The sequence below is a fragment of the Neodiprion lecontei genome, chromosome 2 (genome assembly GCF_021901455.1).
Source record: "Neodiprion lecontei isolate iyNeoLeco1 chromosome 2, iyNeoLeco1.1, whole genome shotgun sequence".
NCBI classification, from domain to species: Eukaryota; Metazoa; Arthropoda; class Insecta; order Hymenoptera; family Diprionidae; genus Neodiprion; species Neodiprion lecontei.
Window position 1 is genome coordinate 41,151,834 of NC_060261.1, and position 19,367 is coordinate 41,171,200.

General features: G+C 37.7%; 1 protein-coding gene across 3 annotated transcripts in view; it reads left to right on the forward strand.

Annotated features, from left to right (window-relative positions):
* Positions 1 to 19,367, forward strand: part of LOC107220391 (receptor-type guanylate cyclase Gyc76C) — a 57,318-nt gene that overhangs the window by 14,195 nt on the left and 23,756 nt on the right. For all 3 annotated transcript variants that reach the window (XM_046730128.1, XM_015658963.2, XM_046730129.1), the window contains exons 4-5: positions 6,862 to 7,198; positions 15,082 to 15,279. In XM_046730128.1, the coding sequence (XP_046586084.1) occupies positions 6,902 to 7,198; positions 15,082 to 15,279 (495 nt within the window). In that variant the 5' untranslated portion in view covers positions 6,862 to 6,901. The remainder of the gene's footprint in view (positions 1 to 6,861; positions 7,199 to 15,081; positions 15,280 to 19,367) is intronic.

Genomic DNA, 19,367 nt, shown 5'->3' on the forward strand with positions numbered 1-19,367 from the left:
TTGGTGCAATATTAACAAAAGTTAATCACAGCCTTGAGAATCGTGACGGATATGTATTTATGTAAGAATATAATACCAAACGCAACGTAATTTTAAAGGAAATTGACTGTTATATATTTACACACAATTGTTGGAAGTTTTTGTTTAAAATATCACGTCAAATTACTTGAACACAAATCTTTACAGCCATAAGTTTAATAAATTTACATAAAAGAACAATGATAAAATTGAGGTATGTAGTTTGTACAAATAGCGCATTCGACTGCAGTTTATTGATATATATGCCTTTACATACCGGTATATAAATTCCAAATCGATGCAAGTGAAATTGTGAAAAGTTGGCAAATTATGACGAGGACCACGTAGTCGGTCATAAACAAATAAAATAAAAAAAAGTTGAGAATAATAATCGACAACAATTTCAGTAAAGTAAAACGTTAAACAATTACATAAACAAAATACGGATCAGGAGTGAAATTCAATGACAGTAAAAGTATGAGTTAAAAATGTAAAAACAGTCTTGAGCGGAGAGGGGGATGTCATATGTTAATAAGAATATAGACAATAAGACAATATCTACCATCGTTAGAACTCCACATCTTTGTAATGTAAAAAATTTTCGCAAAGCAAAAAATACTCGTTAATATCGTATATAATTACAATACTTATTACTATATACGTTTATATATTGTTTATATATATGTATACGTAAAGACACGCGTGTGTCACACGATATTCACGACGCTCGTCAATAATAATTCCGTTTCCCTATAAAATGGTTTCCGCCGGCGTTGCCATCGCGTCGCAGCCGCGCTTATCTGTAAGTTTATTTGTTCTTTGTCAGAATCGTTCCAAAAATATCCCCCAACGAAATAGAAATATCGTAGGTACCTACCGTACCGAAAACCTCGGCCTGACGAATATTTCAAGCCAGTTATACGCGTATTTATACCGTATAAACCTATAACCAAATTTTAATATATATATATATTGGGTTTAATGTCAATCGCGAAATCTTGGGAGATGAAATGAAATTTTATTGCAAGAAGATGACAGAGTCTGTGCATAAATAACGCTATGCGGTAGCAGAGATCATACATCATATGTATATGTATATAGATGTATACGTATGTATGCACATAATTAATGCAATACATAAGCTACTTAATTATAATATTATATTATTCAACCGGCCGGCAAACGACTATGTGGCAAAGTTAAACGATGCTGCGGCGTTATCATCTTCATTATACACGAGAAGGAGAAGATAAATTTATTCTATAAATATCACCAAGGATTAATTCGCAACGTCTCGCAATATGCCTACTTTGTCAACCGCGGCGCGTGTTGCACCGATGTCTCTCTTTGTGCGCGCGTGTGTGTGAATTTTAAAACGCGATCTACTCGAAGGGTACGCCATTATATATATATACATACACACGTCTGCCTTTATATACTTAATTAATAGGTATGTATTCTGCGATATTCGACACTCGGTGAAATTTTTCATCGACAAAGGTTAATTTGCGGGGGCTTTTTTTTTCTCAACCCCTTGATTATGAAGCATTATTATCACCGTTATAATTATCGGTTGGAAATATTCCAATTTCGTCTTGTCCTTTTTGAATATGTTTACCGTAGCAATACTTTCGACGCGACGCTTTTTTCCTTTCAAATTTTCAATGATCGTGCAATTTTTTTAATTGCAACCTATGATTTCACTGTAATGATCGTAGAATTTTACAAAGTAAAATAAAACCGCTCGGAAATTTCTCTGCATTTCTTTGTTTCGTTGAATTTTTTTCTTTTTCTTTTTTTTTTTCTTCCACTTTGCCTAACGAAAATTCGAACACGTGAGCGAAGCGATAAGGAAACTCGAAGCGTTGCGCTTCGAATTCTACACGCGTGTAATCATTATATGCAGTCCTGCAACAGCATCGGAAAGAGGATATATATTATTAAACACGATGATCGGTGTATAAACGTATTATACATATTCCATCGCGAAGAAAGAAGATCTGTGAACCCAGGCGTATGTGTGTATATATATATATAATAAGGATATTACAGGCAAGTCCGTTCGATTTATGTATCCTTGGTTAATAACCTGCGATGCAACGGTGCCGGTGAAAAGGTGCAGGCGATGCCACATACGTGAGTCTTTTCATCGTGTAGGTACGTTACACGTGTATTATACACAAATACGTACGTACGAAGCTGATTGTGAGCTTTTATTACATGCGTCGATGAAGCTTGATGATGGCTAGGAAGTTGTTATACCCAGCGCAACTTATACCAGAGAAAGCCTTATAATATTATACATATAATAATATCGATGTAAATAATAATAATAATAATAATAATAATAATCCTACAGCTAATGCTTCGCATGGGTTACAAAGTAAATGTGCATATTCATGTTGTACATACGTATAGATATGTATATACGAAAATGTTGTATTTGACATATGTTATATACATGTATAGATATGATGAAGAAGCTTGAAGCGTGGAAAAAACACGGAGCATTGATGTAAATATAAATATAAAAGAAGAAATGTCAAGTTCGTTGACGCGGGTGTTTATACATACATGTAACGCATATAATATTCGTACGTACGCGTTATACAGGATTGTGTGAGTGTGCGGGGTGCGTTGGCGGAGAAATAATAATATGCCTATTTGCGGTGGCGGTGGCGTCTCATTATTATTATTACTATACCGTAATGTAGGCGTCGTGGTTTTCAGCTCACAGTTAAACGCGCCGTGCGATATTGTTGTTGTTGTTGTTTTTATTACTATCGTCATTATCTTGCTTAAATGGACTGTTAACAAAGTCAGAATTGTAAACTCGAGTCGAATTCGTGTGTAGTTTTCATAAGTTTGTAGTTTTTATGTACTATAAATACATTTATGCATACGTGAATAGTTATTGAAGATTATCTTTTATTTCGATTTCTCTAATCGTTGGTGGTACGGATGAGGAAAACCTTCGATCGATGATTTGCCTTCGTGAAGTTTTGATCTTTCAGTCAAGTCAATTTATCGTTTTTGACTTGAAACGAATAGAAAAAGAAAAAAAATAACATCGAAATTATAATGCATCTTACGCAACGATCGTAGAAAGAATGAACGTTTAAACGTTATACGTACTTATCTGTATGTAATATACACGCGCACACACATTATGTTCATATATGTATAGGCGATAATCGCGTCCAGAGGAAGGAAGGAAAGATTTCGATCAGGGAAATGAATTTTCATTGCGTTCAATGAATAATTTTTCCCCCCATCTTATTTTCATTCGTGTGCCTACAGCACCGTGCCTTAAATCAAGGATACGATGAATTCGATTCATTCCCTTGAATTACACTGTCAAACGAAATGAATTATTCGCTGTAATTCATGATACTTACGGTGATACTAAATGATGATACTCTAGTTTTCTACACGTTGCAGAGTATTTAAACTTTGCAGAATCGAAACGAATCTCTTCTTGCACAATTATATATTATCCTCTTTTATCTTATTGTTAGTCGAAACTCTCGGATTACTTAAATTTCGAAGCAGTACGATTATCTCGAACAATTACATATCAATCTTAATGAAGAAATAATAAAAAAAAAAATGTATCGATAATAAAATTCGGATCATTTTAAATTATTATTATTATTATTATTATTCTGTAACAGTCATTATACAACTAAATTCATTCTTTCACGATTGTTTCTGCATATTATAAATGTAATCTTGAAATGATTGAATACTTTCTTCCATACCGTCTGAAATACGATCCTCGTTTTCACATTTTAATATGAATATGATTCCCAGCTGATTTTATTGGCGATTCTGAACGCCCGTTAAATATTTGACTTAATGCTACGTGTATATAATATAATACTCCTGATTGACTGACAACTTCTTGGCTAGTGGAGGATGATGCTCGTTTATACGTCCAACACATTGAGCTGTAAGAGAGAGAGAGAGAGAGAGGTTAAGGAAACTAATTTTCGAGGTTCCCCTAACCAGTAGCGGTACGCCTCACTCGCATCGTCGTTTATATACATGGATACAGACATATGTACCTGAGCTGCGTCAATTAATGCCAATGTCAAAAGCATGTTAACTAGTAATATTAATACATTGCAAGGTTCTAACCGACGGCTAACCACCGTTCTAAGGTAAACGAAAAGCAAGGATTATGTAATTCGCACTTGCCAAGCGCCTCACACTGACATCCATCCTCATCCTGAGACTCTCATCAACGTCGCGTTGCGTCGCTTGGTCCAGATTACATATTATTATCGCATTCTCGGGATCTCGAAGGAGAGAATCGTTCCATTTACAGTCATTAATTATCATTTTGTATGAATCACTCGAGGTGAATTTCATGCTTCCTCACCCCGATGCCCGATATTATCTCTTTTAGGGTCGGCGGTCAGCCTCGGATTCTCGTTTTTGAGACGTCGCGTCGCGTCGGGATGCTCGGCGTCGGATTGACGCCGGCTTTGCAGGGCTTTGTATTCTCGGATATGCTTAGAAGGCACCTCGTTTTGTTTTGCTACAATTTATAAATCACGAGGGAAAAGTTTTTTTTACAAATCTAGAAACATAATTCTGCGTATTCAGGAATCGATTTTACCGTATGTACTACAGGTATAAATTGGAAAGAAATATACATATGTATATAAATCATGTTTACAAAATGTATCGGGACAACAAAAGATTTTATAAAAATTAGGAAAAACAACATCTCTACCGAAAGAGACGAAAATCGAAAGCAGCAGATTTTTTTTCCCATTCCTTTTGCGTCGGGTTATTTTACGAACGATGTAATATATTTGCTTGAAATTTTTGGCACGAGAAAAACAATTTTTCCCCAACTCTGTACACGTTTGTATTTTTGGTTTCAAGTCGTTCGCCGAATGAAAATTTCTACACGTATCTGCAGAAGTTCAAACACGTTGAACGTATAAATTTCGAGTAACTTTTTCGTGACTTTTCAGTTCGCACAGCGAGTACAGAAAACTGAGTTACAGGAGAAATACGTAGATTAACAAATTGTTTTTTTTCTCTCACTCTAAGATGCTGTAACAGGTATATATGAATATAATAAATCAATACTACATGTATGTTACATCCTGTGAAAAAGCTATAATCCAGCGGCTGTCAGTTACGATAACACGAAAGCTGTTATGCGTTATCTTCCGAACGATCTCAGGGAACGTATTATAGAATTGTTATGACACGAGATGGCAAAAAAATCTCATCGTGTGGTCAGCAGTATCGATTTTCTTTTTTTTCCTTTAACACAAGACACGGGTTTTCCCCCAATGTTTGCAATATCTAAAACTTTTATAACAATTTATAATCATGCTTATACCAAGGCATTGAAATTATCATACTTTGATGAGACGTTGTTTACAAACCTCCAAGTATTTTATTAATGTGTAATATATCCACCCAAATGTTTCCTGCACAAATTGCCGGTGATTACGTCCCGGATACCGAACGCAGCTGAGAGTAAGGTACACAATTTTACCGAATGTAAACGCGCCCCGACTGTAAGAGAGCCGTAAAACTATCCCCCTTGGAAAGATATTTTTCGCACAGTTTATCTGCACGGATGCCTGCAATCTTGCCTCTAGCTCTTGACAGATCCGGCTGCAGGAAACTCTTCGAAATGTAAGCCGTTACACGTTATACGGTCCATAATGTTCGCAGATTTACGATCCCACCACTACATCTCAATTTGGCCGGATACCATTGTAGTATATATGTATATGGGAAAACCAAACAGATCTTGCTTTTTTTTTCTTCATTTATTCCTGTGCATGGGTGTGTATACGTATGTATGGTAAGTTGCGACGCACGTCAGTTTCGTTTTACATCACATTGCATAATCCGGTGAAACGATGCACCGTGTGCTGAAGAATTCTTGTACAAGGTGCATGAACGAGTGGATTTTTATCCAACGATGTTTATTGTTAGTAAAAGGCAAGAGGTATTTCACCGAAGCGATCGAGGACGAATATCGTCCGAAATTATTTCGTAATCCCCGAAATCATACTGAAATCGGTAATACACATTAAAGTAAAATTCTACAACGGTAGTCACGAAGGCGACGATTGGTTATAGTTGTGAGAAATTATTTAGGGTCACAGGAATCTCTTTGCAATCTTAAGAAATGATATGAAATCTTGGAAATTGTGAGGAAATCGTGCAATCAAATTACAATTTATTTGTCAAGTAACATCGTCTCGTGGAAGATTAAACAAAAGTCCGTAGGTGCCTGCGATGAAAAATTTTAAGAAAATTGAGAAAGACTGTTTTTTTTTTTTTTTTTTCATTGCATAATCAATGGTACTTACAGCCTTTTGCTTGTTTGTTTATAATTCCAGTATTTTCTATTTTTTACCGCACCTCGACTGTGCCACTGAGGAAATAATTTATTTACCGCAAACAAACAAACGTATATTTGGACATGGCGAAATAAATGTTCTGCTATTATTATCAAATTTAAGTCGAGCCAAATACCGGTCGACAGAGTTTCGTCAACAGTTAAAAAATCACATTCGGCTCAACTAAAATTTGATAATAAAACATACGAAACCCTTATTTCGCCTTATCGGAACGTAGGTTTTTCCAACACTCTTTTCGCGGTGTAAAATTGACGAAAAAATCACGGGAAAATTTAACGCTCGTGCAACGATAAATCGACGTCAAAGCCTTGTTTAACTAAAAAAGTTGAGCAAACCTCGGAAACTGATGTCGCGTTGCAACGGTCAGGCGTACCTCGTTCTTCGCAATTCCACCAACATTCAAGTAATTTGTTGTTCCTTTATTTGTTCGTCGGATCAGGTGAGCCGGTGGGAGGCGCTGACCGGTGGCGACGGCGGCCATGCGCCCCGGTCCGCCATCAACGAGCTGCCGCAGGCCTCCCCGTCGTCGCCAGCCCCGGCTGATCGCAGCCTGCAGCTTTCGGGTGCTTTTGGCCCTTCTCCTCGCGGCCGCTCCCTCCCTCCTCGCCGACACCCCCCTTCAGCTTGCTCTTACGAGCGAGCAAAAGGTGCAGCCGAAGATCGCCGCGAGGGGTCCGCTCAACCTCACCGTCGGCTACCTCGCCGCCATCAAGGGTGAGCTCAGCGACCGCAAGGGGTTGGCCATTTCCGGCGCCATATCCATCGCCCTCGACGAGGTGAGTTTGCCTCGCTTTTCTTTTATTCTTCAATTTATTTACTTATTTCCGGTCCATTCGCTGTCACGCAACTTTGCTTTTCCATGTGCGATGGGGTGTTTTTTAAAAAAAAAAATTATTTGCGATTTTTCAACCTGGCATTTCGGTAAAAAGTTTCTTTTCGTCGAGAAAGAAAGGTTCTGGCAAATGATGAACTTTCTACGTTACTCGAATGATCACGCTCGGTTGATTGTTCACTTTTACACGCTATTTTTTTTTTTTTTTATTCATGTTACGAAGAATTGAGAATACATTTTTTTTTTTAATACTTTGATCAATCGTAATATCAATTTACGTCGCTAAGAAGATTCGGGCTTGTAATATTAAGTCTTTGGTTGATGTTTGAGAAGTTTATCTGACGATCTTTTCATTGTTAATTCAAACTGATAACATAGACCAGTTATAATTTAATATGAACTTTTAGTTTAGGAGAATGAGATTCCCGGATGATATACTGTCGTTATGGATCGAGATCTTTGGGTGGAATATAAATGTCGGGAATGAAGTAATAATTGATGTGTTACAACGCGTTTCTTCGCAGATTCAAAAATGGGTGTGAAAAAAAAAAAAAAATTGTAAACGAAACGAACGCTCATCTTTTCATAGAGTATAAGTTTTTATTTTTCTTGCCCCGAACAAACTTTTTAGCGGGCACGACGGTGAAAAATCGTAAAATCGCGCGGGTGGTGTCACGTGACCGATTCAACAAGTTTTAACGAGAATTCAATCTCGTTCCTTTGTAAAAAGTTCATTAAAATTGAATTTTTTTGTGATGCGCGCTCTTGTCAGCTAGGACCGATAAATTACCATATCAATTAATTACCCAATGATTTGCAAAATGTAAATTAAGCGGACGAATAATCTGTACGATATTCGTGCGGCCCTATGTCAGTATAGTCCATTCCCCGACAATTCCAATGATCCAAAGTTTTACGAAAGTATGAAATTGATTCTCGTAAAAACTCCTGAATCGATCACGTGACCACACCACACGCTCAAAACACCTTGGCTTGTAATTGTTATATAGGTGATGGGGGGGGGGGGGTTCTGCATATTTGCAATACATAGAATTAACTTGTTTAATCTTAGTCGTGTCGATACCTCAACCATCCAATTTATAATCATTCTCGCTATATTAGATACACGATTAGCTGCAGCATATAATACCTATACACTTTTTAACAACTCCGTGTTAATCAAACTTGAATCTAAATTTGCAAAAAATTATCACCGATTTGAAACGTGTTGTAGGAAAATTTTGGTAAAGTTTATTGTAAAACTGGTTCAGTGAACCATATTAACGTTTTTCTAATTATCAGTCAACAAGTCGTTATTACACATGCAAATTTCCAACCATCCGTGATAAAAAAAAAAAAAAAAAGTCTCTCGGCGCAACGTGTGAAACGAATACAAGAACGTCGAGTACCGTTGAACGTACGTGCAATTCGTTTTAGAGCTCGACGATACGAAGTAGTTCGGTATTATTTATTCGGTTTTTAACCCAATATTCTATACGTTGATGAAATATTTCACGCCTTGTCGGTTTTCGATTGCTTACTAACAAGTATCTATACTCGTATATGTAGTATCTAATACCTGTTTATACAAATTTATTGCAAATGTTAGGTATAATGGGGGAAAAAAGATCACGGGTGGTAGAATATATGTATATATAACAGAGAGACGACTTTGGATGAGAGAGGTACTAAAATATCGGATCTCTGTTTATCGACATGGTATCCTCAAGTGGCTCGTAAAAAAAAAAAAGCAAAAACAGAAGAAAGAATGAAAGAAAGAATGAAAAAATACGTGAACGAGCTGAGCAATTCGATCGATTCCATCTTGTTGGTCAGAATAAGTAACTATACCCTAGAAATCTTCGGCCGGAATGAGTTTGTCTCTCGTATGCTACAATCGGTCGCTTCGTATAATACATCGATCACTGGTCTCGAAACTTTTCTTTTTTATCGTCCCCTCGACAGAAACTTTTGGGATTTTCTTTTTTCTCTCCGATGCTTTTACTCGGTTGTAGCGGAGATTGGCTATTACAACTTTCTACAATGTTAAATTCGTTCTTAGTTCGTCGTCACGTCGAAGTTAGAAAAACGTAATCGTAACGATTCTTGCCGCGGAAAAAACCGTTATTTTGCGATTTTGTAATTGTCTGAAATTCGGTAAACCGTAATAAAACAAAAGACACTCGTATTTCGAAATCTTAGTTCCTTAAAGATAAATGTAAAATTATGAAAATAACGATTTTTATCTCCAATGTTTCGTCACGATAACGTTGCTGACTTCAAACTCGTGTTTCGTCAGCTATACAGGACAACCTTAAAGCGTGACAACGAAGGACGATCGTTGCGGAATCAGTCAGGTTACAAATTAATTAATATATAATATCGCGAGACAGGCGTTAATGATCTCAGGGTTTCTTTTTTTCTTTAATTCTCAATTGACGCACGCATATGAACGTTATTTTATCTCTGCAGCTTGTCTCGTCCGCATTCCCTTGACTCGTACCTTCCAGGTATAAAGTGTATAAGACAAAGGCACAACTCTACGCGCCTTTCCGTGTGACCTGCAACTGCATACGAAGCGTCCTGCACTTGGAAAGTGCAGCCTGCAGCGCAACGTGCATGTATTGTTTTGTTGAATTAACGATTTGCGTAATAAAGCGCTTACATGTGCTCTGAGGCACGGTAATTTTTGCCGTCGTAAAACCGGATGCGAGTGCAGTTCTCGATCGTTTACGGCGGCGTTGGGGAATGAAAAAAATGATAGAAAGTGAAGGAGATCGAAAATAAGGCTCACGAATAATCACAAACGAAATGTTATAATTTTTCAACATCAATTCTCATCTATCTTTAATAAACTCTAATAAAAATGGTCGTTTCGGTGATTAAATTTATCCAATAAACCGTGTGTAAATGTTTCTTAACGCGCGAATGTGTAATTTGCATTTAAATGACTTCATTTTATCAAAAAATTGGCAAACACTCTAACCATTATCGAAATTGATCGGCGATTAGTTTGCTGTAATGTGTATACACTCATTTTATTTCGAGTGAAATCTTCGATTTGACTGTTAAAGCTGAAGATCGCCGAGAGATAAAATATATTACGTACCTATCCCTACGGTATAATGTACTACAATCCTTGGCTATATTCTGAAGTACGGTTCTCTTGAAAATGATCATACAATCGATTAGGTGTGTTAAATATGACAAACCGTTCGTAATCTCGAGGCTTTTCCTCGTGTAATATAACTTATGCATGTCATATCTATAATGTATAAGTAACACAACGGTGCAACTTATCAAATTTTAATTGACGCTTAACGAAAAGCTCGAGGCGATTTGATAAACAGCTTTGCAGGAATCGTCTGTATAAATAGAGAGATCCGTGGCGCGATAAATGTAACATATATATATATATGTATAATTAAGCATAGGTATAAATACATCCGTAAACCGTGAAGGCAAGGACAATCGATGCGTAAAGAAGTGCCCGAAGGCATCGGAAGTTGTGTTTTTACAGTCGAGCTACACGCTGATTTCTTGACTGACTTCTTCTCGTCGATATTTGCTTCACGCCAGGCGGCGGCTTCGACTCGACGCCTGTTCAACCTGGAGAATTTATATACGGTATACGTCTGATAATGCATGCGAAATAGATTATCGTATACGATCCGTAACCTCGCCAAGGAGATCTAGGATATACTTATGATCCAACGTACGTAATTTGATGAATTTATTTATTTGGCGCATCGATCAGCCGCAGAAATTATACTTACGATCCCGATTCAGGATATCCGCACGTTTTACTCGTGACACACACACACACACGTAACGTGTGTGTATGGAAGATATAAACCTTCGTTTTTTATTTTTTATGCAATTTAGAAAGAAACGTAATTTAATCGAATATTCCCGACAATTTTATATCACACATGATTATATGTATGTTACACGTGTCGCTGAAACAAACTTACGGTATGTAGCCAATATACGAGTACGCCATTCCTATCTCTGCAAGTGCAAACAGAAGAATAGAGAGATTTGTTGTCAGGAGGCGAGTGATATTTATTTGACCTGGCCAAATATGATAATCAAATACGACGAAACGAGACGTACGTAAGTCTTATCGTGATCAAAGCAGGCATCGCGATGTAAAAAAGGAGGAGAAAACTGAGAGAAAGTATGAAAATGAGAAAAACAATCCTCCCGACGGAACGAACTGTGATGGTAAATATTCCATTACACCGGAGCCGTGTAATTTAGCTTTGACCGTTTTATTGTTCAAGATTAAAAGTAGAATATAACTGCATCGCTTTATAAGCTAATAATATCGTACACGTAACTTGGAATTAATTTTTTCCGCTATTAAACTGCATTGCGTGCGTAATGCGAAGGAGAGATTACTTTCTTAATCATCTTCTCTTCGCTCGGATTGATACTTCATTTTTAGGTAAATTCGGACGCCTGTAATTCTAACCAACGTATGAATAAAATCAGTCGGATAATAATTGGCTATAAAATTTCACAAACAATTTGTCGAACCGAACGCGTTTTCGATACAATTTGCCTAGGTATAACATACTTGTGTCTATAAAATATAGACTCCGTGTATAAAATTGCTGCGGCTGCTGATCCTGCGAAAACTGCGCGAAAAAGTGAAGGATCCTCTTGTCGAGAATTCGCCAAGCCCGCCGAGAATAGATACGCGTAGGCATGCCGTATACATGTAACAGAGCTATGTACGTATCGTCTCATCCGGTGCTATTACATTATCCGAACAGATTCTTCGGGTCAAGTGCAACCCGTAAAACATCGCGTTTCTCAAACCCGTCAGCAGCAAATAATGTATTGGCATACATGCGTACGTGTCTAAAAATATTTTCACACAGACACGCGACGACGGTTATAAATATTTATTATATACGTATAATATATTATACGAAAAATTTTCATACTCGCATTCATCATTATTCTGTAATATATGTATATTTATATATTATATGAGATATAACGAATTACAGACTTGTAGTCGATTTTTATTACAAGAGTTTCTTTTTTGATCGATGCCGATCGTCAGTTAGTTAGCGATAAAGCTGTGAGCTGAAATTTTACTCTCTAATCAACGTGCGAACGAGAAGGTGGAGGAGGCTGCTGCTGGCGTTGGCTTTTCGGTGTTGCTGATGAATTCGAAAATAGAAATTTCAACGTTGGTATAGGTATAGAACAACCGCGGATACCTTGACGGCCAAAAATTGTACGGTATTTGAACAGCTTACGAGCCGGTGTAACGTGGGGAACAACGAAGAGGGTCGAATTTCTTTTCAATCGACTTCCCGCTTATCTGTTTTTGGAGAAAAAAAAAGAAGGAAGTTACCGTGTAATCACCCCGAAAGTCGAAAGTTGAGTTTTAACTAGATCTCGACGTTTCAAGATCTAGAGAATCACTTCCATTCCGGATGGACGTCCGCGTGTGTTTGCGATGAATGAGATCAATTTTGATCGCTTGTGTGTGTGGCTGTGTGTGTGTGTTTTTTTAATATACCGAACAAAGATGCAAACATTTTTTCTTTTCGAATAAAATTCTTTCCGCTATACGTTTAAATAATCTGTCACATAAAAAGCTTTGCTTAGAATACATAAAATAGTTTTAACGTAAAGCGAGTTTTGTACGCAATATCAAGACGTCTGGCGCGTCTTGAAGATGAACGAGATTCATTCTCCCGACATACGACTCACGGACTCTGAAACTAGGCGTATTATTATTCTTTCCGTCCCTGTGCAACTTAAATATTTAACAATATACATACCTGTAATTTATATTGTTCCGAAATTCATGTCACTCACCGTATTACACACGTGTGTAGATACATATATTTATATATTTATATATATATATATGTATATGTATATAAATAGTCACGTCACGCGTAGAAGATAAATTCCTATTAAGCAGGCGGGCATTATTTGTCTTGTTTGATTTTATTCATGCGACGACAGCCGCGGCCTTTTAAATCTCGGCTTTATATCTGTACCGAATCCGAAATTTCTAGGCATAAACATGTGTCTTTATTTCATACAGTTCCACCGGCATTGAGGCTGAGGCCCACATTTCGGACCTGCGTAAATTGCTTTTCGCGGTGTGGTTATACAAATTTTTCACTCCTCACGTCCGCAGAGAGCCGGAGAGGTCAGCCGTGTATCCGATTCTTTGGCTTCGATCATACGTTGAATCAGGAATATTTTACGAGGATACAGATTCGCAATGTACGTTACATACATCGTCATGCATACTGGGAAGGCGGCGATAAAATCTACAGCCTATATATTCAGCATCGCGCTAATCGATTATTCGCCTCTCGGGATTACGCGCAACTGTGCAAAACTAAACGCGGCGGCGATTTTTTTTTTAATTTTTTTTTTGCCAATCTAATCACGCTTCGACGCCAGACACATACGTATCATATATCTTTCTTTCGAATAAAAATTTCTGTATTCCTTCTCTCTACCACGTATCACTGTCGCGTGAATCGTTTAAGGTTAACTTAATTTTTAAATGCGTACATTTGGTTCGATTTGAATATTTATTACCAGCGATGCTTTTTTAATAATAGCGGGAAATGAAAGAATTCATATAACGTCCAAGTTTTCACAAGTTTCAACTCCCGTGCCAGCTGCTGTGTAAAGATCATGAAGTTGGAGGAGGTATTCATATGTCGACAGTAGTATAATAATATTATATCGTAAAAACAGAAAGTTTACGGAATATTTCGTCGTTATAGATTTTATTTATTTAAAAATTTAATTTTTTTTTCTTTCTATTATTCTTCTTCCAATATATTCGGAATACACACACGCCTCGTAATTTTCATCGGACAACGTCTTTTTTTGTTCTTTTCTATTTTTGTATATTTTCTCTCTTGTCTTCTGCAACGACGATTACAAAGTTTAAGCGACTGTATTATTTGATTTTCTGCGGGTAGCTGATATTTGCAAAAACATTAACAAATGATCAAACCAAGGAGTATTTTACATTGAATGTAATTCATCCCATCAGCTTTGCCTGTTCAACAGAATCGGAATCGGATGAAATCGCACGACTTTGCTTTCATTTAATTAAACACGCTGCAACTGCGAAGAATTTAATTAAATGACACTATCGAACGCGATGCGGTAAATTTTTTAATCAGCAGTCGTTTATTATACGCAGCTTGGTCGTCGATGAAAATTCCTACCGCAACTCCATTGATAAAAAAGGTGCTCAATATATTTACCATACATACAATGCGCGTCCTTTGACGAGTCATTTTTTCCTTCCACTTTTTTTCCTCCTCGTTCTCTTTGAATTAGCGTATTACTCGAGCAATGAATAATCCTAACAATATTGTCATATTATATTACAGCCGCCGCATTCAAGCCGTTATTGTAACATACCAACCGAATTGCAATATCAAAGCTGCGATACGATTACAGATGTAATACATACCTTTACATTTTTCACACAACTCTGAGAGTTTGTTTCGAAACAACGCGTATACTCGAAATCCTTATTCTTGCTTCGTCGAGATTGAAATTCTCTCGTATAATCATACGTTACATACACGGGCACTAATTGTAATTATTAAAATAACAAATTAATCATTGTTCTGAAATGATTTAGCAATTTCTTTCTTCGATGTATAATCAAAAATCAAAATGCAATCAACGTAGATCAGACGTATTTCAAATTTTATGTTAAATTCAGTAGGTGCCTACGGCAAAATCGCGCGATAACGAATCGGTTGCAAGTAATCATCGAAATGACGCAACGAACGTTTCCTCAAATTTCAGATAAATTCGGATGATAATATTTTGCCGAACGTAACGCTGGTGATGCGATGGAAGGACACACGCGGCGACACGGTGGACGCAACTCGGGCGATGATCGACATGATCTGCGACGGTGTTGTCGCCTTCTTTGGCCCGGAGGGATCCTGTTACGTCGAGGCAATCGTCGCCCAATCTCGGAACATACCGATGATAAGCTACGTAAGTGCAATACTCAACATTTTCGTCAACTTGTGAAATTGTTTGTCGCAGATATTATTCTTGAACACGCGACGGAAAACACTTTGGCACTTTTCCATATTTTTCTATTCTTTTCTCCCTCTTTTGGGAGAAATTTCTTCAAAAATGTACTCGACTCGGTGCATTTCACATCCATCGTTATAAGTATACATTTTTGTTACCCTTTTATCTCTGTAACTGATTTTGACGCTATTATTATTGTTAATATTTTTACTCCTAATTGCATTATACTATGTAATTTCATCAAATATCCCTTCGCCATGGATTTTCCGCAACGCCGAATTTCGAGCGTTGATTATCTGCGTCTAATCCGTAGTCAGAAATCATACGATATTACAAGGTGCGAGGTCCACGCGGTGCTCCTGCGGACCTCGCAAACTGGTGGAATTCCTGATACGTAATTATCCCGGCATGTCCCGGGGACAAAAACGTCCGCGGATCGAGATGTCGGGGAATCAATCGCCTCCGTCCGCCCACGCACTCTTGCTTCGTTACAACAGCTCATTTTTATTGTACTTTTTTTTTCCATTTTATTTTCAAGTCGAAGGATTTTTGTTACAGGTCGTTTAAACATTTTCTTCTATTTTCGTATCCTGCTACTTTTAGTTTGTCTTTACCTGTTTCAAAACCACGCCGTCTCGCGCTGAATAAGTGCACTTTAAAGCGAGCGATCAGTCGCATAAAATGCTCAGAATCACGGGAGATATTTAAATGTAAAAAAAAAAACTGTACCTCACATTACATATACGATTGAAAAAATCGAACGACGTAAGTGTAGCGTGTTAGGCGTTTGTGTAATTAATTAATTATTGATGCCCGGAGTGAAGAAACAACAATTGAAAAAACAAACCATTTTTTTTTTTTTTCATCCAAGCAACATCCGTCACGTGTGAGTGAATTATTATTATCTTTTCACGTACAAACCTTCATAGTTATAATACACGAGAAAGAAAAACTGAAGATGCCAAATTTTTTTCTCCTCTTCTTTTTTTCTTGTCGGATACTTTTTTTTTTTTTTTTTTCACTCCAGGCTGCGATGTAACGTATAAATGCGACGATTCATTCAACGAAAATATAACCTCTGAGTGATTTATCGCGCGATTTGTATAGCTTAAAACGTTTACCTATCACATCTGTCCAAATATCATAATCTTGCTCTCCGTATCGATGCAGATTGATAATAATAATAATAATAATAATAATAATAATAATAATACTAATACTAATAATAATAATGACAATAGTAATAAACGGATTCTTGTCTTGGCCACCGTGCAAGTGGTATAGTTCATTAATGAAAAGTAGTAAAATCCTCTCAAGGTGAACTTTTTCGCGCTAATTAAAAAAAAAAACAATCTTTTCTCGTCGCCATGCTTTTCGTTTTAGGTTATTATTCGTTATTCCCTTTTTTTTTTCTCATCTCAGCTCGACGGTTTTTTCTGTCTTCTCACTCACCCCTATCTCAAACTCGAAGATTTAATCCTTCTTTAAAAAAAAAAAAAAATAAATAAATAAATAAATAAATATCCCTAGTATTCGGTGAGTCAAGTCAAGTAAAGTAGCTGTCAAATTCTTGGACTCGTGTGATAAATACATTTTTCGTCGTTGGAAAAATCGAGAAGAATCAACAGACAGCCGTTTGAACATAAAATAGTTTGAAAAATGTTCGAATGTAGCGATTTAAAAAAAAAAAAACAAAAATAAAAAAATTCCCTCCGATAACCGAGAATAAATAAAATGTGCAAGAATATCATCGTACCGGTGTGCGTGATAAATCGTCGCCGATTTTCATGCCTTTGAAATTTTTTCACCAACCAGGAAAGATCGCGGTTGTTCGTTGTAATTATACTCGCGGAATTTTTTCAACAAACACCGTGCGTAATCGGTATCACGAATCGTTGGTAGTGTAAGACTGCAATTGTTTAAAACACAGCGGTCAATTGCCTGCGGCGGATGGACGATGACGACGACGACGATGACGACGATACGGCTTCTGCCGTTCAGTTATTAGCAAACACTCGGTACACGCGTTATGGTATCCGCAAACACAATGCACGAGCATGTGGTATAATAAAAGCTTCGCGTATGAGGTATCGCTGCAGTTATCGCGCGGTTCTCTCTTTCTTTCGCTCTCTCTCTCTCTTTCTCTCGACTGCCAACTGCCTCGATCACGACAGTCGGCCCCCGTCAATGAACCGTTGACAGCTGCAGACGGCAGTACGACAGCACGGAAAGCTCGGCGATCAATCAAATAATGATTAAAAAATTTCCATACATATTTCTACTCTGTGTTTAATAAGGGAATTCAATCGACAATATTTATTCAGCACACGGACGTAAGTTCGAAAATAATGTTAGATGTACTCGGTGTTGCACTGAAAACGAGCGCATTTTTAGATATTGACAAGAAACGCAACGTGAATCATTATTTGTGCGATTTTTTTTGTCTTCTATCCGTTCGGGAAAGCCGGAAATACCACGCTACCTATCATCGTGTAATTAGTCGGATGCACAGCCTGCGACTACCTTGGTATTTACAGCGGAATTTCTTTACGGTAGGTAGGTACGTGGAGAAACCTGGAAACTTTTGTGAGCGTATATATCGTGAGATGTTGAGATGTTTTCAAAACCTTGTTACAAATTTCTCCCGAATTCGGATGAAATGTTTGAAGAAAAAAAAAAAGAAAAAGAAAAAAAAAAGAAACGCATTGAAAACCGTTCAAATTTTGAAAACGCATGTCGGGTATATGGCTGCGAGAAAGCAAGTGCCGACGATTCTTCCTTCGACCGAGAATCACAATCGCCGACAGGCGATACGTATCTCGATGGAAAAATCGACGAACGCGATTCCCGCGATAAGAAAGCAGCTGGTTTTTATAATCCTGACGAACCTCGAAGCGAAATTGCTAAGGTAGGTAAGTACCTACACCTCACCTTGGCAGCGCAACTTTGGCCACAACGCACACACGCGCGATACCTGAAATATGAGAATGGAACAATATTATTTTATCGACAAGGCATTTGCATTAAAATTGCTGATTCTCCTGACCTTCGGGGATGGCTATTTATAGCCAGGCTTGCTGTGTGTTGGCTGTGATGCCCCACGCAGCGGGCACTTACCTGGTCCGGTCGGTCCCTCCTGGTCCCCTGGCGTGGTCTGCCCGCCTGCCTGGCTGGCAGGGCCTTACGGACGGCCAGATGCTCGCCGGGCCCGATCCTTCCTTCCAGATCGCGGAAAGCCACGCCGAGCCTCGTGCTTGCTTCGAAACGCGGTTTCTAACGATTTTATTTACCCCGCAATGCCTGCGGTGCAATTATAATCACGCGCGATTATTAAGCTTGACGCAAAGATTTCGCCGGATCTCGTTTCGTCAGGTTCTTCTAATGCGCCGAACATAGAAACTTGATATCTTGTACTCTCAATGCACAAGAGATTCCGAATATCGGGATTAGACAAATTTTCTCAAGTGATGAAATATTGTCCGTCTCATCGCTCAGATATCTTGTTTATCTATACAAGTTGCAAGTACGTCGAGGTGATTTTAATTTGAAGCTAGTTCTTGTTATAGGTATATAGCTACAGTCTGATTATCGCAAGTAAATAAGTATTTTGTCCCGTCAATCAAGCGCCGACAAGTTAAAGAAAAATGTCTCATCGTGTACCGTATATATATGTACGACGTAGATGAAAATAAACTGTTCCTATTAATACACATTGTACGCAGAAATGTACATAACGTTTTGGAATTTTTTCAAGTCACGTAAAGCTCGGATGATGAAATATTGTGATGAAACCGGCTTACAGGCGGCGGCGGGATGTCGGGTATTATTTTCTAATCATCTGCATCCCGGTAAAAAAAAAAAAAAAAAGAAAGTTTTGCTCGGAATACAAATTGGTTTTGCGCACATAATGTATACATACCTAAAAAAAAAAAAAAAAAAAACACGTTGTCATCAGACGCATAAGAAAATTGTATAATGTTCTCTACGGTGCCGAAGATCAAAACTAGCGGTGAAAAAATAAATAAATAAGTTGAGATACGCCGTAA